The 26,326-nt window shown below is 46.6% G+C and overlaps 1 protein-coding gene across 1 annotated transcript in view; it reads right to left on the minus strand.

The window, feature by feature from the left end:
• CRB1 (crumbs cell polarity complex component 1) overlaps positions 1-24,932 on the minus strand; it is a 53,746-nt gene extending 28,814 nt beyond the window's left edge. The window contains exons 1-7 of the mRNA XM_040263780.1: positions 24,896-24,932; positions 23,534-24,493; positions 16,758-17,305; positions 15,375-15,540; positions 7,640-8,549; positions 5,039-5,167; positions 822-948 (exon numbers count right to left, since the gene is read on the minus strand). Coding sequence (XP_040119714.1) covers positions 822-948; positions 5,039-5,167; positions 7,640-8,549; positions 15,375-15,540; positions 16,758-17,305; positions 23,534-24,493; positions 24,896-24,932 — 2,877 coding nt within the window. The remainder of the gene's footprint in view (positions 1-821; positions 949-5,038; positions 5,168-7,639; positions 8,550-15,374; positions 15,541-16,757; positions 17,306-23,533; positions 24,494-24,895) is intronic.
• Between the last annotated feature and the right edge of the window lie 1,394 nt (positions 24,933-26,326).

The raw sequence follows: 26,326 nt of genomic DNA on the forward strand, positions 1-26,326 counted from the left end.
GAAAGTCAATAAGCTCATAAATTTATAAGCAATTAACAAAAAGTTATTCATATAGAAAGTATTGCAGGAAAAAAGAAATGGAAAAAAGTTTTATCTGTCATTTTTTCTGAAGAAGAAAGGTTTTGTGGAATTATAAATTACACTGGTAAGGAGTAACTTGAGAACTGATACCAATTATATCAGAAAAGATTCCTTCTACATTTTGAGGGACTTCATGGGATTCTCCACTTTATACATATTTTTAACTTACCGGAGAACTGGCAACACAGCATAGATGGATAAAAATTTTTTTTTTTAAATCTAATTTTCAAACTGTTGTGTCCTGAATAATAGATGGGAATGAAAGGACAAGACTGACCGAGGATGAAGGTGAGGGAGAGTGACTTACACTATGAAGGTGCCCACAAGAGCCGGTGTGGGAGAAAGCCCCCTCTCACGGCAAGGGTCCTTCAGATACAGATGCGCTTAGAATGATGGCATGTTTGTGCTCAATATTCTCGTCAAGGAGACGTTTCTGCTTGTATTGAGAACAATATTGCTTTGCATTTAGAGCCAGAATAAGTAAATATTTGCTATACTCGTAAAGTGCTTTGCAATATGCTTAAAATAGGCCTTGAATTTAGTTTTCAAGGTGATTAAATTTCAGGGCATATCCTGAAAGTCGTGGTTTCAGGTTTGGGAGCGCTCAGACGCAGTCAGTAATCGTCCTGGTCTCCCCATTCGACCACGGGCTCATCATTCAGGCGCAGGATGAGGTAGGAGAGGAGCTGGAAGAGGTTCTGCCAGAGCAGCAGCGAGACGTAGAAGGAGAGGCCGCTTACGTCCAGCTCGCAGCGCGGCCCGGCGAAGGCCAGCGCGCACGTGCACCGGAACCCGTTCAGCAGGTCGTGACACCGGCCGCCGTGCAGGCAGGGGTCGGACGCGCACTCGTCGATGTCCTTGTCACACCTTCAAGACAGAAACAGCAGAGACCGGCCCCGGCTCAGCACACTGGCCGTGACACCACCAGGGAGGGAGCGCTTCGGCCTCACCCAGCGCAGTGGGACCGGCCAATCCCCAGGCCCTTCCTGTGTGTCCGACAGCTGGGAGACAGCCCTCCACATGTCTTTCACGGATTTTGGTTTTAATGAAAATAATGTGTATACACACACACACTGTTAATTAGAATGAGAAAACTGGTGCAAATCTTTAGAAACTAAAGCAAAATGGAGCCATGCACAGGTCAATTTCAGTTTCCCCCTCAAGAGTTAGTGTGGTTGCCACCTTGTAAAAGTTCGGTTCACTGGGGTACGTGGGGACCAGGAGAGGGAGCTGTTTTTTCAACCCAGCGTCCACAGAGCAGACCTCCACTGGGGCTGTGAGGGTTCTAAAGCATCGGTGTACCATGCGAAGGGGAGAAGCCCATAAGAAGCAGGAAAATGTATTTGGTGTATTCTGGGGGCTTTTGGATTATTTTCCTTGGGAATTCCATTTTACATATATACATGTATATATGTAAAATGCATGAGTGCTAAGCCACTTCAGTCATGTCCAACTCTTTGCGGCCCTGTGGACTATAGCCAACCAGGCTCCTCTCTCTGTGGGATTCTCCAGGCAGGTATACTGGAGTGGGTTGCCATTTCCTCCTCCAGAGGATCTTTCCAACCCAAGATCGAACCCGCATCTCTCGCATCTCCTGCATTGCAGGCAGGCTCTTTACCACTCATTCATTTGGCTGCACCAGATCCCAGCTGCGGCACATGGCTTCTTCGCTGTGGTTAGCAGGATCCTTAGTTGCAGCTGTGGGATCTTTCTGCTGCCTGTGAACTCCTAGCTGCAGCACATAGGATCTAGTTCCCTGACCAGGGATCAAACCCCAGGCGCCCTGCATCGGGAGTGCGGAGTCCCAGTCACTGGACCACCAGGGAAGTCCTGGAGATTCCATTTTTCACAAAAAGCCAAAGTACATAATCAGAAGATTGCACTTGCTAATAAATTGGTTTCGTAGCTAGATTGTAATCTTTCCAAGTCCAGGTAGAATGATTTTCAAAAGCCAAAATTTTCCAAAAACAAGTGATGCCAATTCTAAGGTGACTGAAACTGTCCTCTTCCCTGGAGCACTGTCACTTTTCACCTGATTTTCCATCTACCGAAATTGCTTTTCTGTGCATTCACTGATTAACTGCCCAGTCCCTTACTGAGTAGATATTGAGCACATGCCAAAACCTCTACTGGGCCTCAGGATAGAGCAGTAACTGAGGCATCTCCCTGACTTCAGGAAATTCATACAAAATCATAGCTTCAAAAGTCTCTGCAGAGCAGCTCATTGAGGTGAAGTCCACTCCAAGCAGTTTTTCATTCCCCACCTCTGAAGAGGTAAGCATGTGCGCCTGGGTCATCCACTAATCCCCAGGCTCAAGAAATGAAGAGAGGAGGCAGTGGGTGGGGCAAGGCCTCCGCAAGGCATAAAGAAAAAAGATTTCATCCCAGAAAAACAGCTCCTTATCCCGCTGGATACCAAGCCTAGCTGGGACGTTTTGTTTCCCTGCTTTGGCTCAGGCTCCCAGGCTGGAGGAGGCCTCTCTGGTTGGAGCAGAGCAGAGCTCAATGACTGGAGGGAGCTTGCCAAGTCCCCCCTGCCCTGGGTGGGCCGGAGCGCTCAGAGCATCCACCACGCACAGCCTGCCGGGGTGACGGCACAGAGCTGGAGGTCGGACCCCACGGCAGAGGAGGCGGTCTGTTACATGACAGCTTTCCAACATCTCTGGGCTTTGTGGAAGCCTCACGCCCTGGTCCTTGGGAGGCTGCCCAGTGCTTTCTGCTTTTCCCCTAGTTATCTTTCTCTGTTGCTTACCTACTTCTCTTTCGAACTGAACAGTACACAGCATACACACAGCAATCATTACTGGAGCTTTCGTTAGAAGCTATTAATGGGCAGGAAATTAAAAAAAATAAATCCATTGCCATCCAGTGAAATGACTAATGATAGAGAAGGACTTTGAAAGCATGGAATCCGTGGAACACCTGGGGACTATTTCAGAAATTCATTTTCAGTGGAGAAATTTATCTTGGTGAAATGATTCCTGGGAGAAGAAGGAGAATGTTGAGCTTGCTTTTCTTACCATATTTGAAATCAACAATTTGGAGGTTAAATGTCAGATACTCTTTTTTTAAAAAAAAGACAAACCATGTTGGAGGAAAGGGAGACGTTTACTGTAAACAGGGATAACGTGCAAGCAGCAGAGAAAAATAATCGAAAACTCTCTGGATGAGGTCTAAGCTGTCATCATTAAACATCAGTTAATCAACTGAATAATAACAGTACACATTAAACTGTGCCATCGAGGCAGAAGGGAACCAGCACTGAAATATACAAAGCATTGTTCAAATTTCTGGACAAGAAAATCTTTGCAGTATTTTGGAGATGGAATCAGAGGCCAACCAAATGGTCTCTGGGTTAACAATATTATTATGGTGCATGCACGGAAAAAACCGGTGCCGTGAAAAGCAGAATGTGACTTCAGATCACACCCCTCCATACACACAGATTCTCCAACCGCCTGTGCTGCGTAGAGCCAGCCACTGAGAGCAGACCAAGAAAGCAAGGACCAGCCTTGTCACTGAATGTTGGAGGGGAAAAATGCAGGTGTGGCCACACTGCCTGCTGTTTGCCAACATGGTGAAAGAACTATGTCTGTGTGGTGCCCGAAGCACTAGCTTAAAAAGAGAAAATTCCAGTTAATCCACACTGCAGTTGTCATGGGGCAAAAATGCACCCATTATTTTACTAACTACTCTTCTGGGGAAAATTAATTCGGTCAAAATCGTTTTGTCCAAGGTGTTGGATTTGATCTAATTTGTTCAATGGAGGAAGCCTGATCAGAGAACAATTTATCTAGCCCTGGACGGTATAAGAGATGGAGGAGAACTCTTTCCCTTTTCTTTTAGTTGCTGCAAGTAAAGATCTGGTCGTATGTTTATGCCAGAAACATCCTGGAGATGGGCAGAGGTTCTGAAGGTGGCCTGACCTGGCTGCAGCACAATCTGAATTGACACCTGACCTCTCCCTTAACCTCTCAGCTTCAGTTTACACAAATGCAGAAGGGATGTAAAGACAGTTAGAGACAATATTTGTAGGGTGCCTGGCAGAGCGCTAGACAAATGGCCAAGCATTTGTTCTCTGCTGTTACAGTGTATCTTGTAGTCTCGGTTTGTCACCATCCTGGGGACACTGATCCCCTTGGGAATCTGACAAAACCTACAGGGTGTGCACTTTTTTGGACTTCCCAGGTGGCACTAGTGGGTAAAGACCCCACCTGCCAAGGCAGGAGACATAAGAAACGCGGGTTTGATCCCTGTGTCAGGGACATATCCTGGAGTAGGAAATCGCGGTCCACTCCAGTATTCTTGCCTGGAGAATCCCATGGACAGAGGAGCCTGGCAGACTACAGCCTGGGGGGTTGCACAGAGTCAGACATGACTGAAGCGACTTAGCACACACACCTGCACATTTTTGCCCTTGAACTCACCTCACCAAGTCACATGCATATACAAACATGCCTGCATTTTTAGCAAGTCATATATTGACAGCAGTAATCAATTCCACATCAACAACCCCAGCATTAGGAACAGAGGAGACAGGGTTCCTCTGGGAACAGTAGAGTCATCTGGATAAGGTGTGTATACTTTTATTGTTCTAGGTAAGTCTACAGGGCAATCTTTAAGGTATATTTTATTTGACCTCAACAATACCCACGTTTGCATCATGTGCTAGAGTTAGTGGGAAAGAAACATGAATCCAGAAGTATTTCTAAGAAAGAAAAATATCACATTTCACATTTTTCAGAGACATATTTCCCTAGTTAAAGTCTTGGCTCATAAAGTGTCCTTGACTTTGACCTCAAGGGTAATTTTTCTTTTTTATTTTGACTCTGGCCAGACCGATACTAAAGCACAGATTTTCCTATGGGAACGAGAAAGCGGAGAAGAAACACACTTCGCATCGTCTCACTGTTGTCCGGCCTGGAAGGCCCTCCCGTAAAGCTCTGCTGCGACTCACCGTTCCCCTGTAAAACCTGGCCAGCAGGCGCACTTCATTTCTCCCTGGAACTCCGTGCAGTTGCCACCGTTGTAGCAAGTGAGGTTGGTCTTCTCATTCCCACAGAATGTGGAGGGTAATCGGAGGTATCTAGGGAGAAAAAAGTAAAAGTCACTGCGGTTCATCTTGTTCATTTCATTCAAGAACACTTTTTTAGAAAAGTCCGTGTATCTTGTCCGTGCCAAACTAATGAGGTGCTCAGGCCGACTGAGCTACAAACGCTGAACTGTGCTGTTTTGGACATGGATCACTCTTTGGTCCACAGGTCCTGCTGGAGGGCGCTGTAAGGAGCGTGCCTATCCATCTTCCATTTCTACCCAGTGCTCATTCATGAGATAAGATCTGTACCGGGGGGTGCGGGGGTGGTGGCGGCAATAAATTTAGTGTTGGAAAGAAACTCGCTATGGCTAGATTTGCTGCTGCTTGGCTAATAAATCACTTCAGGCCATAGGAAAATTGCATCTCTATAAATGTCAGGAAAGAAAGGCCGGGACTCTGGTACCCAAGCACTCGTGTGATTTCTCCGCTGCCTCTCACTGAAGCCGAACTCCGGTTGCCCTGCCAACACTTGCTGCCCTCATCCAATAATTCATGACTTAGCAAAAGGCAAGCCAAATGCTGTCCAGGAGGTCTGTATACAGCACTCAGTGGAAAGTACATGTGAATTCACAGCGTGGCTCTTTTGTTTAAAAACACAACTTTATATATTAAGGAATGCCTATAAAAGCCAGTACAAATTGTTAGATGCTAAGCAGAACTTTACTACCAGATAAAATCCAGGGCTGTGACGGGGCTGGTTAAAAAGACTTTAAAGTGTCTAGGTCCTTAACTACACTGTGTGTGTTATGCATGGAATCAGATACATAGTTAATATTCAAGAAAGATAAAATGAGTTTTATTTTGTTCTGCTCAGCAGACTGCAGCTAATATGGAGAAAGCAGCCTATATGGTAAGTGTGTCTCTTCCCACAAGAGCTAATCAATTTGACTTTAAAAAGAAAATATCATAAGGATTTTTCAAAAGAGCCAAAAACGTCAACCAGCTTTGGAAGAGGTCAATTAGCAATGCAAATAGGAAGCTTTGTATACATCTTAACGTTTAATAAACAATTTTTGAATCTTGTTAGAAAGTACTTTTGAATCAAAACTTTAATCTTTGAAAACTCGGCTTTGATGAATTAGGCAGTAAAAAATACTGGAGCACTGGTTCCTAGGCATATATGTGTCTTTTACTTATCCAAAGTCACCACAGCAGTACTATTTATTTTGATCCTGAATGTCTTTGCTGTTAAGCATTCAGTTACCTGTTGGCAAATGAGTAGGTTAACTATGAGAAGTCACGTTGTATTGGAATGTCAGTACTCAGCAGTCAACCTTGTGTCTTGCCTTCATAGGCTCTGAACAACAATATTATGGAGACAAAAATACATCTCCTTGTAGCTGCGACTACATATGTGTCTACCAGGAGATTCATCCAGTGAAGGTGTCACCTCTGAACTACTGTAATGTCTCCAGGCTGCCAGCCCACTCCAGGCATTCTTGTCAACATCCTGGAATCCATTACTTGCTGGAAATAACGGTCTCATGTTCCTACGTGCGTGCTTAGTCACTTTAGTCATATCTGACTCTTCATGACCCTGTGGACTGTAGCCTGCCAGGCTCCTCTGTCTATGGGATTCTCCAGGCAGGAATATTGGAGTGGGTTGCCATGCCCTTCTCCAGGGGGTCCTTCCAACCCAGGGACTGAACCCACATCTCTCATGTCTCCTGCATTGGAAGGTGAATTCGCTACCACTGAGCCATCACAGAAGGCCACATACATATATATTATACGTACATATTTATGTATATAATTGTATTGTCCTTTGACATTTTGATTTTTATCTTACTGGTTCCCTCATTAATTCATGACAAAGTCTTCAAAACATGCTCATTCTGAGAGTCATGAATTCCCATTTTGGAAACTATACTTTAACATAGACTTTTCAGAATTTTGTAACATTGACCTGCCTGAAGTGACCCAGGGCATTGTTTCAGGGATAGGAGTCATGCTTCCTCCTACATAACCAGAATTCAGCTCTTGTATTGGTTGCCACTGTATTTATTTCCTGCGGCTTTAAGGCTCGAATTCCGGGGCCCGTCGTTCCCAAGACATACGCTGCCCGAGGTGACTGAGAAGACATTTTGCTTGAAGGATGTGGTCCAAATTCTGTAGAACGTGCTGACAGATGCAATCCTGTCTTCACGGGCCTGCACTGTCATGGCGGTGACCGTGAGCCCCTGCTCAGCACACCTGAGTGCATCTGTGCACGTGCGCACACCTCCAGACACGCTCTATGTGGGTGTGATGCTCACCTGGCTGCTCAGAAGATAAAGAATCCGCCTGCAAGGAGGAGACGCTGGTTCCATCCCTGGATCGGGAAGACCCCCTGGGGAAGGGACTGGCTAACCCGCTCCAGTATTCTCGCGCGGGAAATTCCATGGATGGAGGAGCCCGGCAGGCGACTGTTCATGGGGTCGCAAACAGTTGGATGCGACTGAGCGACTAACGCTTAATGCTCACCTGCAGAACCTTCCCGTGAAATTTCCAGGACAGCGGCAAGAGTAGCCGTTGGCGTCACTCACGCAGGTGGCCCCGTTTGCACACTGGTGACGCTGGCAGTGGTCCACCTCCGACTCGCAGTTCACACCGGTGAAGCCAGGCTCACACCTGCAGTAATAGGCTGCCCCGCCGGGGGCGGAGCAGTTGCCGTGGACACAGGGGCTTGAAAGGCATTCATCAACGTCGAGCTCGCAGTGTGGCCCCGACCGTCCCGCGGGACAGGCGCAGCGGTGGGAGCGGTAGGTGTCCTCGCAGCGTCCTCCGTGCAGGCAGGGCCCGGAGCGGCAGGCGTCGAGCTGCAGGCAGCCCGTCTCCACCGGAGGCCCGGAGACTTTGAGAAACCGCTCCTCTTGAGGTCTGTTCATCAAGCCACGGACGTTTTCAAAGTAAGAGAGATAGAGGCCGCTGATTGCGATCGTGCTTAGACACCCTCGCAGGGCCTGTGTGCTGTCGCTAGCTCGGTCCCCCACATAGATGTCTGTGTCATCCTTCAGGAAGCTGAGGCTCCCGGCAGCGACTGCGCTGGTCACAGGAGGCGTTTGCCCGTCCACCTCCATCTGCCACCTGGAAGCCTGGGCCCCCGGGTCTGTCATGGAGATGGTCACCTGGTACCACACGCCGTCGCTCACGGGCTGCAGACTCGTCAGACTCAGCGTATAAAAGCTGTTGCCGCTTCGCAGCTGAAATAACAACCGGGAATCCCGAATGTGAATACGAAGGAATTCAGGCTCCTTCTCTGCCTGCAGTATGATCGCGTGGGCATCCCTCGTTCTGAAACCGAACGTGACGTTGGTGAGCTCTCTGGTGATGTTCCCGTTGCTCCTGAATATTATCTCACGGCTTTGTCCATTAAAAACAGCATTTGCGATACCTAAAGAGAGAAGGCAGTGCCAGTCAGCAACTTGACTAAACCTGTAACATTTGCTTCAGTTCAGTTGCTCAGTTGTGTCCGACTCTTTGCGACCCCATGGACTGCAGCATGCCAGGCTTCCCTATCACCAGCTCCTGAAGCTTGCTCAAACTCTTTTGCTTAATTAACTTTATTAACATTAATGATCAAGACATTATTACCATCATGTATTGATTGATATGGGCTAGGCACTCTGTTAGTTCTCTTTATATTACTTTTAATACAAAGTTCTTAAATACAGGTTTATTATTAATATCATTTCTATTTTATAGAATAATAAATTGAGATTCATAGAAGTTAAGTAATTTTTTCATGGTCAAATGGCTAATAGTTAATGAAGACAGTGTCAAACCTGGAAGGTCTGACACCAAAACCCGAATCATATATTTCTTTTCCACTGAAACGCTAATACATTCCAATATTATTTTACTTTGGTTCCCACCAATAAAGCATTGATTACCCATTTTATACATCAAGAAACTAAGCACAAAGCAATCTCAAGTCTAGCAACGGTTACAAGCGAATTAACAGTGGACACTGGCTTCTGAGTTAGCTGAATGTGTGCTCAGTCATGTCCGACTCTTTGCAACCCTATGGACTGTAGCCCACTGGGCTCTTCTGTCCCTTGAATTTTCCAGGCAAGGATACTGGAGGGGTTGCCATTTACTTCTCCAGGGGATCTTCCTGACCCAGAGATCTCACCCACATCTCTTGTGTCTCTTGAACTGGCAGGCAGATTCTTTACCACTAGTACCACCTGGGAAGCTGACCATGAGACTCTTAAAAGTAGCAGTCTAAATGATTGATTTACTATCTGCAAACTCCAATTAGGTGTCCAGTTACCAGTCTGTGCCTAACTAAGAGCTGTGAAATGGGCAAAATCATAAAACCATACCATCTGCTCCACTGTATGACATGTATACGTGATCACATATGACCACAGCACTGTGGGGCAATCTCACTGCATTTTTCTATTCAAGTGTTTTATCTCTTAAAATATCTGATGCTGTCAGTTTATGATCTCCTTTAATATGTTCTTCAGAAAACAAGAGAAAGAAGAACTGCTTCAGCTTTCCACCTAACCTGTAAACCTGGCAAATTTGGATCCACTCTGCTTTCTATTGTTATAATAGACTGTTGCTGAGTTGCTCAGTTCAGTCCTACTCTTTGTGACCCCATGAACTGCAGCACACCAGGCTTCCCTGTCCTTCACCATCTCCCAGAGCTTGCTGAAACTCATGTCCATTGAGTCAGTGATGCCATCCAACCATCTCATCCTCTGTCGTCCCCTTCTCCTCCCGCCTTCAATCTTTCCCAGCATCAGGGTCTTTTCCAGGGAGTCAGCTCTTCCCATCAGGTGGCCAGAGTATTGGAGCTTATATGGATGCATGGGATGCATATGGACGTTATAATGGATGCATTGCCTTTCTCATCTGTATAATAACAGAAAATATATCTACTGTTCTCTGCCCCTGGTTCCTAACCTGAGGCTCCGAAAATCCTGGTAAATTCCTAAATGATGAGAGCACGGCACTGGGAGCATGTGTGTTGTAATGAGATAACTCTGCTTGGGTTCCTGAATGGAGCCTGGATGCAGGCTGGTCATCAGGAAGACCAAGCCATGACTAGAAGCCTGAAACTCTCAGCCCCAGCCCATCCTCTAGAGAAGGACGAGGTTGGAAAATGGGCTTAATAATTAGGCATGCCTACATAAAGAAGCCTCCACAAAACCCCCAAAGTATGGCGTTCAGAGAGCTTCCAAGGTGTTCAACACAGGTACACTGGGACGGCCACGCAGCCCATCTCCTCAGGACAGTAGCTCCTACACTGGGGACCCTCCCAGACCTTGCCTGTGTATCTCCTCATCCAGATGTCCATCAGGGGCCTCTGCAGATCTCTCAATAAGCTGGCAAACCAGTAAGTGTTTCCCAGAGTTCTGTGACCTGCTCTCGCAAATTAACTGAGCTAAGGTGGGGATTGTGGGAATCTCAGATTTACAGCCGATTGGTCAGAAGCACGAGTGACAACCTGGACTTGTGGTCGGCATCGGAAACGGGGTGGGAGTCTTACAGCGGGACTGAGCCCATGGCCTGTGAGACCTCACACTATGCCTGGATAGACAGAGTCAGAGGTGCACTGAATTGTGAGAACTTGTAGGACACTCAGCTGGTGCTGCGGAATTGCCTGGTCAGGGGGAGCCTGCACACGTCAGGCGTCAGAAATGTTGTCAGTGGGGTCCTAGTGTCAAAGTCAAGGGGAAGCACACAGGAGGGGACCGCTGGGTTTTCCCTAATCGGGTGGGAAGCTGTAGGTTTTGCCGCATACACCCAGGCTCAGCTGTCCCGGCCATGCCTTGGGTCCCCTTCATTTCCACCTTCTACACGGAACCTCCCCTTGTACTACATCATCATTTTCCCTCCCCTTCTTTCATTTCACACAAATAGGCTGCAATTGCACATGAAAACCCGAGTCCTACCCTGACTCCCACCTACCCTCTTGCATTTTTCTCTAGTTCCTTCTCTGGCAAAGCTTTTTCCGAATAGTTTTATATTCACCTTGTCTCCACTTTCTCATCTCCCATTTCATTTTTTAACATCTCCCACTGAGCCTTTGGTTCCCGTCACGTCGCTGAAACCACTCTGGTCAAGGTCATGGAGGCAGCGGCGTGACCCGATCCAACAGGCAACTCTCTATGCTCATTGTCTCCCAGCTTTCCGTCGAAATGAACCTCCCAGCACTGTGTTTGCTCACACGTGGAGCACCACGCCCAACCTCGGACACTTCAGATGCAGACTCTTCCAGCTCTTCCTCAGTGCTCTGGTCTCTACTGCTCTGCAGAGCAACGCACCAACCACCCCTGAGCCTGAGACCCCACGGGTTACCACCACATCCAGAAAGACGCCCCAAGTCCCACACACGGCGGACAGAGTTTCTGTGACCCAGCCCCTGACCGACTCTCCAGCGCCAGTTCCGGCCACTCTTCCTTGTTCACGTGCTACAGCCACAAAAGCTTCTGCTGTTTCCTGAAGACAACACGCTTGTTCCCAAACTGTCTCTTCCCCTTGCTGTTACTTAGACGGGATATTGGGCCCTGCTCTTCCCACACCCGCCTCTTTCTCAACATAATACGTGCTCAAATGTCACCTCTTCTGAAACGGTTTCCCCAACTATCCAAGTGTTTCCGTCCCAAATCCACTCTCTTTTCAATTATTCTGCTTGATTTTCTCCATAGCATCTTCTAACTATTTGAAGTTACATTGTTAAATTTTCTTTAACAATCCAATTAAAAATAAACAAAATAAAAAATATAATAATATAATAGTGAAGTAGTGAAAGTGTTAGTTGCTGTCACGTCTGACTCTGTGTGACCCTCTGGACTGTAGCCCACCAGGCTCCTCTGTCCATGGGATTCTCCAGGCCAGAGTACTGGAGCGGGTTGCCATGCCCTTCTCCAGAGGGTCTTCCCAACCCAGGGATCAAACTTGGGTGTCCCACATTATGGGCAGGTTCTTTATATATATAAAATATACATTTAATATAATATATAAAATACTCATATGTATATATATATATAATAATACATAATAATAATAAGTAAAAATTTTCCTACTTGTTCCTGGTCTTTCCTCACTACAACATGAACTTTTATGAGATCTTGGACATTCTCTGTCTAGGTTCTCACTAAGCCCTGTGCCTGGAACACTGCCAGGCATAGAGTAGGTGCTCAGTAAATATTATTAAATGAATAATGTATGAAAGTCACTCAGTCCTTAATTCTGAAAAGTGAGATAATGATTAGAAACCTCAACATGAGTAAATTCAAGTGGATTATTTGACTGGATTAACATTGCTCTTGATTTTATTGCTTTTGACTGTGGTGGATCTTTTTTTTTTTTTTTCCAGCCAGGTTGTGATTAGGGAGGAAAAGAGCAAGAAGTGCCTCATTACATGCTTCAACATGTAACATGTTAACATAAATGTTAACATGACAAATCTCATTATTCCTCCAGCTCCTGAAGGAAGAGTGGCGTCTGTCACGCTGCATAACTCGTCTCACAGACATGCTGACCGTGCAGCAGTCACTCCTTGTTATCGGAGTTAGAACTGCCGTGCAGGTACCATTTATACTCTGCCTTCCTTCAGGGAACTTTATCATAATAAACACGTCTCTATCTAAGGTGGGTTGTAATTTTTAAGTCTCTTTCTTTTTATAGGATGCACAGATAGAAACAATTAGGTACTGAAGGTAAATTTGGGTAATGTACCAGCTATACTCTCAAAAGTAGTTACTCTAGCAGAACTATCTTTTCAGCACATCTCACTCGAAAAACATACCAAATGGTCACGAGATCACATACAACAGAGCAAAGGTGATCTAGGGGTGATATCTGTTGGATAGGAAAGTTCACCCCTCCTACTGATTTCCCTCCCCCTCCCCCACTTTGTTAAGATAGATCATACATCAAAAATGTTTCTGAGACTCTGTGAAAGGTCAGAGGCAAATTTCTCCTCTCTCCGCAGAGGCAACGCCTAGGAATGAAGAGCCCTCCATGCCTTTCCAAGGCGTCCAAGTCCTTCACATGAAGACAGAAGGCAACAATGCTCACCTGGGGTGTGGTGAGTGCCACTGTTTTTAGAAACCCTTTTCTTTCTTCTCTATGAAGGCATTCAGAATGATTTAAACCCTTTTGTAGAACATAACTGGGACAAACAACTTTAGTACTTCCATCAAAAGAGTAATAATAAAATGAGTAAGTAGTAAACTATTTTAAGCAAGGAATTCAGAGGGTCGAGCAAGGCAAAAGGTGGCATTAAAATTCTGCATCACATTTCAGGCCTGATCTCATTCTTTATGCAAATTCATCATGCTTTCTTCATGTGTGTAGCATACGTTCATGTGTGTGTGCTAAGTCACTTCAGTCGTGTCCCACTCTGTGCAACCCCATGGCCTGTAGCCCACCAGGCTCTTCTGTCCATGGGATCCTCCAGGCAAGAATACTGGAGTGGGGTGCCATGCCCTCCTCCAGGGGATCTTCCCGACCCAGGGACTGAACCCGGGTCTCTCATGCCTCCTGCATTGGCAGGTGGGTTCTTTACCGCTAGCGCCACCTGGAAAGCCCATGTGTAGTACATTATTTCTTAAATATGAAACATGAGGGTATGAGTATTCTTCAAGAAAAGCTCCCCAAGTATATACACAATGCAATACATTTCACACGTCACCTGATACGTTGATATATCATCTTAAAACACATAAACATCAAAGTAAACATATACTTGTCCTCAGTCATTTCCAGGCTCAGTTGTTAACGGGCCTGAGGGCCATCTACCCTCTAGCTCCAGACTATTATTTTAGTTCATTGTTTTACAAGGTATTTTATATATTTTTAAAATTGTATGCAGGCAATGTACTTTAAGTCTAGAGCAGTTAAGTGAAAATATTGAGTTAACTTGAAGAAAACAGATATTCATTAAACAAATGCTTACTGACAGCCTCCTATGTGTTTGGCATTGTTCTAAGTGCTAGGAGTAAGGTAGGAAACCAGAGTGAATACCTCCTTCTCTTTTGAAGCGTATTGAGGAAAAGATGATGAGCAAGTGAACAAATACATATAAAACAAAACATCCAAGGATGATAAGAGCCACAAAGAAAAATGAAGCCAGGGAAGAGGGCGTTTGGGTAGGAAAGGGAGTGAAGTGAAGAGGCAGCCTGTGAGGCTCTGGGCTGGGAGGGTTCAGGGTGGAGGTGGGGGGAGCCTGATTGATGGGGTGAAGGCAAGAAGAGTGGACAGTAAGACGTGAGGAGCGTGTGGAGGCCAGCTCCCGGAGGGGTTCTCCCACCAGGAAAGGGGCAGGAACATGGGAGGGAGTTGGCGGGGATGGGGGCAGGGGTCATCCCCCAAGGGAATGAGGGGAAGTAGTTTGTGACGAGGATTTGACAGTGTGTTTATATGCTGGTGGGAGAACTGATGCTGCTGCTGGCGGGCGAGAGAAAAATTTCGGAAGCAAAATCACTGAACGAGGCAGAGAGACGAGAGTTGAGTCCAAACATGGAGGGTTGGCTACAGACTGAACTGCGCATTGTCTCAAGTAGAAGAAAAGACAGACAATGAATCGCTGTGTTGCCAGTACGTAGACATGTCAAAATTGTGAGGACAGGGTTCAACGTGCTAACATTTGGGAAACTGTTGAGTAGCGCTGCATTCGGGCAGGAAAACTGTTCCGATTGAGGGAAATACTCTTTGCAAACCGGAATTGAGTGCTTAATGCGTTTGGCTGTCTACACACAAGGTCATACAATGATCACTCACACACACACACAGAGATTTATCTGCTTGTCCAGCAGACATTTTATCCTTGTTTTACAGAGGAAGCCTTAGATTATGGAGGCAGGTGAGCCACTGGAGGCCTCATAGCTAACCGATGGCAACAGGCTCACGCTGGTACTTTTGCTCTGCATAATCAGCAAGGAGGAAAGAAAAGCCAAATATCAGCCGGCTAGCTCTTTCTCTAGAAATCAGCCTTACACGATCCAGGATGTAGGTTTGGAGTTGCTATGGCCACCATCTCCCCACCCCCCTGAAACCCAGGGGTGGGATATGTCATGAGGTTACCCTGGTTTACTACACTTGTGTTAGGCTTGTTACACCACCCCTCACGCTGGGGGAAGCAACCACAAGCTTCTCTGCTGAGCTGGGTGTGTCTGTGTTCTTCTTCTGGGTCGACTCATCGACCAACTGAAACGCCCAGCTGGACTGGGTGGCAAGAAGTCTAAACTGCACTTACATTCGAAGCCTCGAGGCAGCTGCAGGCACTGGGCGCCGGGAGGACACGGGCCGAGTTCACACCAGCGCAGCTCCTGGCAGGCCTTCCCGGCTGTGTTCGCAGGGCAGGAGCAGGAGAAGTCGTCCCACAGCGGGTAGCAGACGCCTCCATGGTGACAGGGGTTGGGCTGAGTAGACAGTAAATCACAGGCATAAGGTGCTCTGGCAGCTAAATGCGGAAAGGAGCCAAGCAAGACTCTGTGAATCTGTTCATGTTAATTTCCTACTTATTTACGTATCGAACATTTTTATATCTGTTGGCTGGTAAGTAGAATAAAACTTACTGCTACCATCAAAAGGAAAAGGGAAATAAATAAAAATTTATAATATTGATCTCCTATAGCACAAGGAAGATTTTCAAAGGTATAATAATAGTCTCTGTAATTTACAAATTAGCAAACACTTTCGATGACACTAATGCACATTTGAGTTAGAGACTACCTCTCGTTTCTCCTGGTGAGGAAACTGAGGTCCCTTTCATTGTCCGAGATGCCGTGTGCTCGCGTGCCTGCTTCAGTCGTGTCTGACACTTAGCCGCCCCATGGACTGGAGCCCTCCAGGCTCCTCTGTCCGTGGGATTCTCTGGGCAAGAATGCTGGAGTGGGTTGCCATGCCCTTCTCCAGGGGATCTTCCCATCCCAGGGGCTGATCCTGGGTCTCTTATGTCTCCTGCATTGGCAGGTGGGTTCTTTACCACTGAGCCACCTGGGAAGCCCTTCCAAGATCCTATCAAAAGCCAAACAGAGAAGCTGGTACTTAGATCCTCTGGGTCCCCACAGAGTGACACCTCTGCCCTCCAGGAGCCCCGCCTCTGAGTCAGAAACATACTGTTATCACCTGAGTCCTCACAAGGTTGCTCACAAAGTAATCAAAACAGAAGCACTAACAAAGGAATTTCTGAGCGCTCCATCTGCATTTATGCCCATCACTCTATTAACATGTCATCTGGGGACTTCCCTGGTGGTCCAGCGGTCAAGACTTCACCTTCCAAAACAGGTGGTGTGGTGCAATCCCTGGTTGGGGGTCAAGATTCCACACGCCTTGAGGCCAAGAAACCAGAATATAAAACAGAAGCAATATTGTAACAAATTCAATAAAGACTTTAAAAATGGTCCACGTCAAAACAATCTTAAGAAACGTTAAGGAGAGGGTGGGATGATTTGAGAGAATAGCACTGAAACATACAGATTACCATATGTAAAACAGTCAGTGACAGTTTGATGCATGGCGCAGGGAGCCCAAAGCTGGTGCTCTGTGACAGCCTGGAGGGGCGGGGTAGGATGGCGGGGGGAGGGCGTTCAGGAGGGAGGGGACAGCATGGACAAAGTCCGTGGAATAATCCTACCTCACACAGGCTGTCTCCGGGACAGCCTTCGGTCACATTGACAAGAACGGCATTGTGGGCTGTGCTGCTTGTTGAATTTGGGAAGAATTCCAGGTTCTCGTTGTTTAGCCTTATATCTTGGATACAGCCTTTGAAGAATCCACCACTAACCTCAGTCTCTCGACTCTCAGGCAGTCCACCAACGTAGAGGACATCTCCTCTTTGGAGTTTCCACGTAGAAGCAGAAAGAAATCCTAGCTTTTGTGACAACTGATACAGTTCAATTTTATTTGGCTTGATTTTCAAAGATACCAAGCGGACGTTTCCGTCGCTGAGAACAAATGTTACTAGTAATTTGGGAGAACCTGGAATCAGCATTGCTAGCCTGCCGTGCTCTAGCCAGACACGGAGGTACTGGTAAGTGCTGTTTCCCAGAGCTAGGAGCAGACCGGCCGGCCGGCGTGTTCGAACAAACATGGAGAGCGTGAGGTCCTCTTCGTAATCCTTGTTGAGATGAAAAACAGCATATCCAGGAGAGTCATCTTGGCCAAATCTGCCTGCCACATACTCTTTAATAGCAAAATAGAGGAGGAGAAACCAAGAAGAAACATCTTAAGATTCACAAGTAAAAAGCAGCAAAAGATTATACACACACACACACACACACACACACACAATTGCAATGCAAAAATGTTGTTTATTCACTCAGTCGCGTCCAACTCCTTCGCAACACCATGGACTGTAGCCTGCCAGGTTCCTCTGTCCATAGGATTTCTCAGGCAGGCAAGAATACTGGAGTGGGTTGTCTTTTCTTTCTCCAGGGGATCTTCATGACACAGGGGTTGAACCCATATTTCCTGCATTGTCTGGTGGATTCTTTACCACTGAGCCATCAGGGACACCCATAATGAAAAAAAAAAAAAATATATATATATATATGTATATATGCACAAATACAGCCATAGTTTTTAAAGTTCATGACAGACTTATTCAACAGAATGACAATTTAGCCTGATTTTCCGGATTTGTGGGTTTACTTTATTCTGAATTTAGATTTCGGTGCACAGTTTATAGTCGAGGTCCACTGGTCACAAGGAGGAAGAGATTTCTGCACTGATGAAACTCCGTGCCTCCTCCTCACTGCCCTGAAGATGTGGGACTGAAAGGAGGAAGACCAGATACTACTCTGCTCCAACTTGGCTTGGTGAAGTCTGGGGAGCAAGAGCTCTTTCTCCAGGACATGTAAGCAGACTCTTTGAGCGATCGTCGTCTTTGCTATATGGGGAGCATCCTCAAGCAAGTGGCATTAAACCTAATTATTCCTTGCAAAGGAAAGAAATCAAGAACTAGATTGGCAAACCTTCACTTGGGAAGATAGCCCTGATAATAATAGGAGGTGAGGCAGCTGAACAAAGGAAGAGGAGGACTCTTCCTCCTGTGGTCCTTGGTGGGTAAAGGAAAGGCATGGAGCACACAGAAGTTGGACAAAGCTGAGTTTTGAACTCACCCAACATTTCCTGGGGACAGAGAGGTTTCTAGTGCACAGACGTGGCGACGCTATGGGTGTGCCTCACCACAAGAAAACCTTTGAGGGGCATGAAAATGAATGGAGGCGGACCTTCAAAAGCATCGATGATACAGTAGAAACAAGTTTCCATACTCCTAAAGCTTATATTCCAGCTGGGTAGAGGTTATGTGGCATGTGAGGTGGTGACAGTTTCTTTGGTATAAAATAAGTCAAGCAGACAACGGGATTAGAGAGAGATGGGGGTGGGAGTGGAGCTGGCATTTTAAATGGAGTCATCAGGGAAGAGCTCTGAGAAGGTACTATTTGAGCAAAACCCCAAAGAAAGGAGAGATATTATTGCAGAAATGCAGGAAAGAAATGACGGTGGCTTGGTGGAGATGGGGAGACGTGATCAGATTCTGGAAATGTTTTGATAGGACCAACAGGATCTTCTGGGGCAAGTTCATCTCCAAGGAGTTTGGTCTAAGTACCTAGAAGCATTGAGTTTCCATTTGCAGAGATGGAGAAGAAAACAGGAGGAAGGGATTTGGGTGGGGGAGGAATGGGATTCCATGTTAAATTTAAGATGTCCTATTAGATATCCAGGTGGAAGTGTCTAGTCAGCCGTTAGATACAGAGGTTCAGGGAAGACGTTTGGCGCGAGCCATAGTAATTTTGGATTTGCCAGTGTACACATGGCTTTTTAGCCATGAGACTAGATGTGATCACCAAGAGCATGATTGTAGAGAGAGAAGACGTCCAAGAACTGAGCCCTTAAGCATCAGACACCTGGAGGTAAAGGAGCCGATAAATGAGTAAGATAGAAAGAGAACCCAGAGAGTGATGCCCCCCAGGAAGGGTTTTCAGGAGAAAAGCAAAGCGAAAGTGAAAGCCACTCAGTCATTTCCAACTCTGTGACCCCAGAGACTATACAGTCCAGGAATTCTCCAGGCCAGAATACTGGAGTGGGTAGCCTTTCCCTTCTCCAGGGAATCTTTCCAACCCAGCGACTGAACCCAGGTCTCCCACATTGCAGGCGGATTCTTTCCCAGCTGAGCCACCAGGGAAGCCCAAGAATGCTGGAGTGGGTAGCCTCTCCCTTCTCCAGCCAATCTTCCTGTAACAGGAATTGAACTGGGGGTCTCCTGCATTGCAGGTGGATTCTTTCCCAGCTGAGCCACCAGGGAGAGGGGGTATTCGACTGTGGTAATGGTTGCTGAGCAGTCAAGGCAGGTGAGGACTGAAAATTGACTGCTGAATTTGGCAACCTGGAAATCACTGATGCACGAGACAGGGCATCACCTTAAAGATATTACCGTCTCACGTCTTCACATCCCCGTCCGACCCAGAAAAATGGCATATTCCAACGTATTTAAATGATGTCATATGGTTCCACTGAAGTTTGAACAAAGGTGGGACATATTTTAGTTTAGCTGAACTACAGTGAAACTTGCTCAGGCAACCGTCGTGTTTGAAGACCTCCCGCATAAAAGGCTGCATTTTCAGAATTCCGTCTTGATTTCTTACAGAATCATTACAGCTCGAATCTGCATTTGGAGACCACCCGCTCCGGGGAACTACAGGTGGCTTTCAAAGTGCGCCGTTAGATATAACAGTCCGTTTGAAGAGGCTAACATCTCTGAACACACAGCAGTGCTTTCATGTGAGATAAAATGTTTAATAAGGAAAGCTGGCTCTTGATGTTCCCGAGGTTTGGGAAAATGCACAGAACCGCTCAGCTCAGGGGTGGTCCCTGCTGGTCATCCTGGGACGCCTACAGCATCACTTTGTGGATCCAGATTAAAAAGAACACAGAGCGGTTTCTTTCTCTCAGAAGCTTGACTCTTCAGCAGTCTTGTTCATCTTCAGAAGTCACAAGCACACAGTCAGAGCACGTGATTTAGTACATGATTTTAGAAGCACCTGACGCCATACATGACTCGTCTGGGGACACGGAAAGAATGATTCTTGTATGTGTTGTTGATGTGTCCTGGAGAGGGATGACAAATACGGCTGAAAAGTAACTTCAAGTTTTAATGATTGATGGACTGCAACAAGAAGAAATGTATTGAGAATAAATAAAAGCCACTTGGGTCTAAACGCACTTCACTGGTTTAGGGTGGAAGAAGCAGAACTCTGCAGCACCATCGGTGAGAACAGCTCAAAGTGAGCCTATCCCAGAATGCGGCTGCCCAAAGGTCAGTGTGATCTTAGGCTGCAGAATAGAAGAACGTTCTCCAGAATGAGAAAGTCACAGTCGCATGGCACTCTGCACTCTCAGACCCAACTAGGAGCCAGATAAGCACATTTATTCCCAAGCAAGCAAGCAACCAATGGAGGGTCTGAAAATGAGCCCCTATGGAAAGTATTGGAAGAAGCTGGGTGTGTTTAGCATGATAGGCATGACGGCCTGGATAGTGTAAGACTTGTATCCAAATATTTGTGTTCTCAGGAGAACACATGTGAGCAAGATTGGCATCGGCTCCAAGAGTTACAATGCAGACAATGAATGGAAGGGTAGGTCATCCTACATTATTTCAGGACCAAGAAACAACTTTTAGGGGATTTCTAGGAAGACGAAGGATGAATGGGTTCTCGCGCCTGGCGGTGCATAAGCAGAGTTCTGGGCCACTACACTTGGCATGCACGGCAGTAAGAAATTCAGTCATGGAGTGAAGCGTATCCTATGCCTAAGAAGCTCTAATTCCAAGAGCATAAGAGTCTCAAAGTTTAGGTATATAACTGCAGATAAAACATATGTCAATCGCCTCTATTAATGAAACATCCTCTAGAAGGAAGGAGATCAGTGACATGTTATACTGAACAGTATCTTGGAAGCTCCCCATTCCTGGACACAGCCAGGATGAAAAGATAACACTGATATGGAGCATCAAAAAATGATGCCTAAGGAATCATGTCTATGCTTCTAAGGAAGCACAGACACTTGCAGACAAGTTTTGAGAAAATTTTCTCTGAACTCTTCTTATTGAGACACTTGATTATTTTTAAATGATCAGCTTTCCAATACAGGAAGCCCCTCTGTCTTCCATGTGTGGTCAGCCAGCTAAATTCTCCATCCAGTCTGTCTGTTCCTTGCAATGGGTACCATGTTTGGGAAACGCTGAGCCGGGATCAAGACCTGGGTGAAGTTCACCTTGTACTTTTCAGCACATCCCCTCCCTCCTGAACATCTATGTACAATGACAGAAAGATTCCAGGTTGTCCCATAGAGCTTGCAAGCATCTTCTGTGATAGGATAAACTCCCCAGCAAACATTCCTCAAAGATGACAGCAAATACAGGACACTTTGCTTCCCTGGTGGTGCAGAGGTTAAAGCGTCTGCCTGCAATGTGGGAGACCTGGGTTCGATCCCTGGGTCGGGAAGATCCCCTGGAGAAGGAAATGGCAACCCACTCCAGTATTCTTGCCTGGAGAATCCCATGGACAGAGGAGCTTGGTGGGCTACAGTTCACAGGTCGCAAAGAGTCGGACACGACTGAGCGACTTCACTTTGAGGCTTCCCAGGTGGCGCTAGTAGCAAAGAATCTGCCTTCCAATGCAGGAGACCTAAGAGATGTGGGTTTGATCCTTGGGTCAGGAAGATCCCCTGGAGAAGGGCATGGCAACCCACTCTAGTATGCTTGCCTGGAGAATCCCACGGGCAGAAGAGCCTTGCGGGTTACAGTCCATAGGGTCACAAAGAGTGAGGCTCGACTGAGCGACAGAATGCACACAAGGATGCTCTGAATTTATGACTAAGAGGTGATATCTGAAATATAACTTTTCTTAAACTTATACCAAGAAGTTCAGAAAGAGAAGACTTTACAGAACTTACTCCCTAAGGAGATATCTTCTGAAGCTTTTTCATGAGGATTAACCAGTTTCAAATAGTGGAGGGGTGGGGGCAGCAGGGTTGGTGGGGGGAGGAACTTGGAGGAAGACAGGGGACAGGTAACCAACCAACTCAGGAACTGGGTTTCAAGACTGTGAGTTTTCCAAGTTGGAAAAAATAAAGCAAACCAGAACCCACAAGACTGGCATCTCTTGAATCTATTTACCAGGACAGTTAGCATCACTGCAGTCAGTAGTAACCTCATGGGTCACCGCAATTGGAAGCTGGTCAAAATGACTCAGCATCTGTTTGTTATTTTGTATATGTAGGAAAAATATTGCCTTGGGTCAATTAGATTTTCTTCAAAAACTGAACATTGCTGCAGTATAATTTCTCCCTTTCTCCTTTTAAAAAAATCTCAAAACAACTTGCCATTCCATTTAAAATATTACTTAGAGCTAGTAGATGCCAGACCTCATTGTCAGGCAGGTCCGTGATTTGTAATGAATATTGTGGTCAGGGGGAGACCCATGAATAGTGTCTAATAATTCTCAGCCCTTCATACATGGAGTAGGGTATAGACCAAGGCTGGTTTCAATTTTACTTCATATAAAACACAGAAGACTATTTACCAGATGTCGTCCTTTTTCAAATAACTCTCAAATCTTGGGGTGAATTACAGCTGCACTTCAAAGCAGTCTGTTGCAATTACCTTTCCGACATTTTCAGTGCAAAAGAATCATAATAAAAAGAAACAGGTATATATTGATCACTATCAACAGCAATCTTTGGAACGATGTCGGAAGTAAGGCTTTTGAAGTGCATTTCAAACTCATCTGCTAGAGAAATTACATCAATTAGTTCATGGCATCTACCCAGTTTCCGTGTTATTACTTTTTAAAAATATTTTCTTTCTTGGACACGTAAGTAGAATACCTGTTTTCTTCAATGCAACTCTTAAAAATACACCTTTGAATAAAATTGGTGGTTTATAAAAGTGCTAAACTGAGGCACGATTTTGGAGCAAGTGTGAACTGCATAGAAAGGAGGGCAAGAAAGTAACTGTTTCTTAGGAAAGAAACACCTACTACGTATGAGCCATTGAGCTAGGACTTGGTATTGACTAGTTTCATAGCCTATTCTTCAAAAAGACTGCTTCCCTTTCAAGTAAAATATACAAGAAATTTCTGATACACCACAAATGATAAGATTATAGCAGCATTTTGTAAAGACCAAGAAGGAAACCTGCTTGGATGGGAGCTATGGGCTTAGTTTTCGCTCCTCTGCATGGCTGAAACCCTGGCGCGGGACGCATTCACTGAGACGGAGCTAGTGCACACCCCCAGCCTGCTCCGTTTCCCGTCGGCGGGCAGCCAGCAGCAGCGTCCTGCGGGGTCATCACTGCCAGGAGCAGCCTGGCCGTTAAGCCCCCAGCCCCCCAGCCCCCAGCCCCCTCACCTCCATGACAGCTGCGGCCGCGGTAGGGCCTGTAGCACTCACACTGGTGACCGAGCCACAGGTTGAGGCAGCGTCCTCTGTTGTGACAAGGCTGGCTCTCACACCAGTCCTTTCGGGCGCAGCCTGCCCTGACGTTCAGAGACTGGTTGGATGAGATGCTCTCTATGGTGATGGCATTTGAGTCCAGGTGCACATCTTGGAGGCAGCCTACCAGCGAAGGGGCGGATGGCATCTTATAGACGTTAAACAGAGCATCACCACTGTGGGCTCTTCCTTCTGGCAACCCCCCCAAAAAGGAGTTCTGGAGAGCACACGCTGATGACCCATCACTTTCAAATGGAGAAGGAGCCCTAGCGATGCATGTCCCCGTGCAAGAGTCGTCACGTAGGGCGAGGGTCACAGCCTCTGCAAACGTCAACTCCACCGCGTGCCACCCTCCGTCGCTGGTGTCGTGGGGGATGAGCAGGACCACCTTTGGCTGATCGCCAACTTGAACGGTCAAGTGGACGAAGCCAGCCAGCACCTCCAGCATCACAAACGCGTCCTGGTCACCCTGGAAGAGCAGCAGGGCCGCCGGCTGGACTGTCTGGAACCTGAGGGCTATGGTACAGCCTGAGTCCTGGGCCAGAGCTGAGCCACTTGAGACCCACAGGAAGCTGCTGCCCTCAAAGGACAGCGTGGTGACGGTTCCACACCGTGACCCGGTGTAGCCAGCAGGGCACAGGCAGTCGAATCCGTGCCGGCCGTTGTGGACGTGGGGGACGCATGTCCCGTTGTTTAGACACGGATGATCGGCACAGCCCAGGAGAATATCAGAGCAGTCCCTGCCTCCAAAGAAGACTCCAGAACGGGGATCAAATGGGCAGTGGCAAGTGTAACCCTCAGGAGAGTTCTCACAAGTGGCCCCATTGCGGCAAGGGCTGGACGAGCACTCGTCCACGTCCTCTTCACAGTGGACTCCTGTTCAAGGACAGAGAACAGATCTGAGTTACATACAGTCAGATCGAACACAGACACCTCACGTCATCTTCATGTGGAATCTTGCGGAGGGGCAGACGGGCTCAGGTTTAGGGCTGTGACAGAGAGAAGTGTGAATCATGACCGAGGGTGCTATCGTTCTGCCTGCGAGGTGCATGGAAGTGCCGTCACCGCAAGCCTGGAATTCTTCCTCTAGAAATTGGCTCCTTGCCATGTAGAGTGGCTGACTCAAATTATCACCAACAGACACATATGTGACACTGAATACCGTAACTTTTTTTTAAAGAGAGAGATTGCTATTGGGATCAAATCTAGATACAAACTATTTGTTTGGGGCCTTAACTCCCAGATATGGTGCATGCTGCCCCGGGCTGCTAATCTCACTCTGTTCTCCTTGGGAGCAGCAATCTGCGCTCTCCATTTTGGCAGCTCCTCATAATCCTAGTGGCCTCCCTGGAGGCTCAGATGGTAAAGAACCCGCCTGCTGATGCAGGAGATGCGAGTGTGATCCCTGGGTCAGGAAGGTGCCCTGGAGGAGGGCATGGCAACCCACTCCAGTATTCTTGCCTGGGAAATCCCACGGACAGAGGAGCCTGGCCGGCTACAGTCCACAGGCTTGCAAAGAGCTGGACACGACTCAGCAACTAAAGAACAAGAACGTAATCCCTAGACCCACAGACAGTGCAGAGGCCTCTCTCTGCAGAGGCTTCTGAGGAGAATAGAGGGGCCCCTCTCCTGCTCACCAGGATTCTAATATAAACCACGAAATCTGTCCAACAACAAGCCCTGGCTTCTAGCTTCTTCACTTTCTTTACTCTTCTTCCTGACTCTCAAGTCAAAAAAATTTTTGATACCTAATTAGAGAGCTCATTAAGTGAATTCTATTAGAATTCTTATAGGATTCATTTAATCCAAGTAACAAAAAGAAACATAACACTTTGTGAGAGTGATGGTTGCTGCTTTTTGATGAAGTTCAAACGCACAAACGGTGCTGACAGAAACTGCCATGCGTGTGGCACTCACACAGCGTTGCCAACACCGTCACCCACGTGATGTGCCTGTGCTTACTGAAAGGTCCAGAGGCTTTCAGGGCTCAGCTCTCTTTCACAGGCAGTTTCGAAGCTTAGAAAGACTGGTGTCTAAATTCCAAAGCACGTATACAATCTGGTTTTTAAAATGCACTTTCTCTTTTTAATTGATAATTTAGTGCATTCCTGCTTATTGTCACTACTAACATGTCTGTCTAACTTTCCCAAGGAACTCCATACCTAAATGCCTGCTTTTAAAATTTACTCAAAGGCTCCCATATTGATAAAGCTGGGTTTGAATCCCAGCTAAGGCAGTGAGCAGGTTACATTTACTTTTTGTGTCTAGGTCTTCTGATCTACAAAACAGGGCTAATAATAGTACCTGCAGCACAGGGCTTTTTAAAGATTGAGTTAAGACACACCGGATGCTCATAACATTGATCGATATATAAATAACTACTCCATACGTGTCGGCTGTAATTAAAATGCAGTAGCAAAAGGGATTATTCTCTCACGACAAAATCAAGTTGCACTTTCATCACTGAGAGAAGCTACTTAGAAAGGGTAGGCATATGGACTGACTGACAAATTGTACGACCCTCCACAATGAGAGGTTTACTGGGACAGCATGTTAGGCGGAGTCTCACTCTGCACGAGAGAAGGGAAGCTGTCTTGTTCGACAGTCCTTGTCTAAACCACGCGCGATGCCTGCACCATGTTTGGCGCTTGGAAACTAATTTTTAAATGAATTGATTTATGATGACCATTGTAAGCTGACTAAAATGTT

The sequence above is a fragment of the Oryx dammah genome, unplaced genomic scaffold (genome assembly GCF_014754425.2).
Source record: "Oryx dammah isolate SB20612 unplaced genomic scaffold, SCBI_Odam_1.1 HiC_scaffold_21, whole genome shotgun sequence".
NCBI lineage: Eukaryota > Metazoa > Chordata > Mammalia > Artiodactyla > Bovidae > Oryx > Oryx dammah.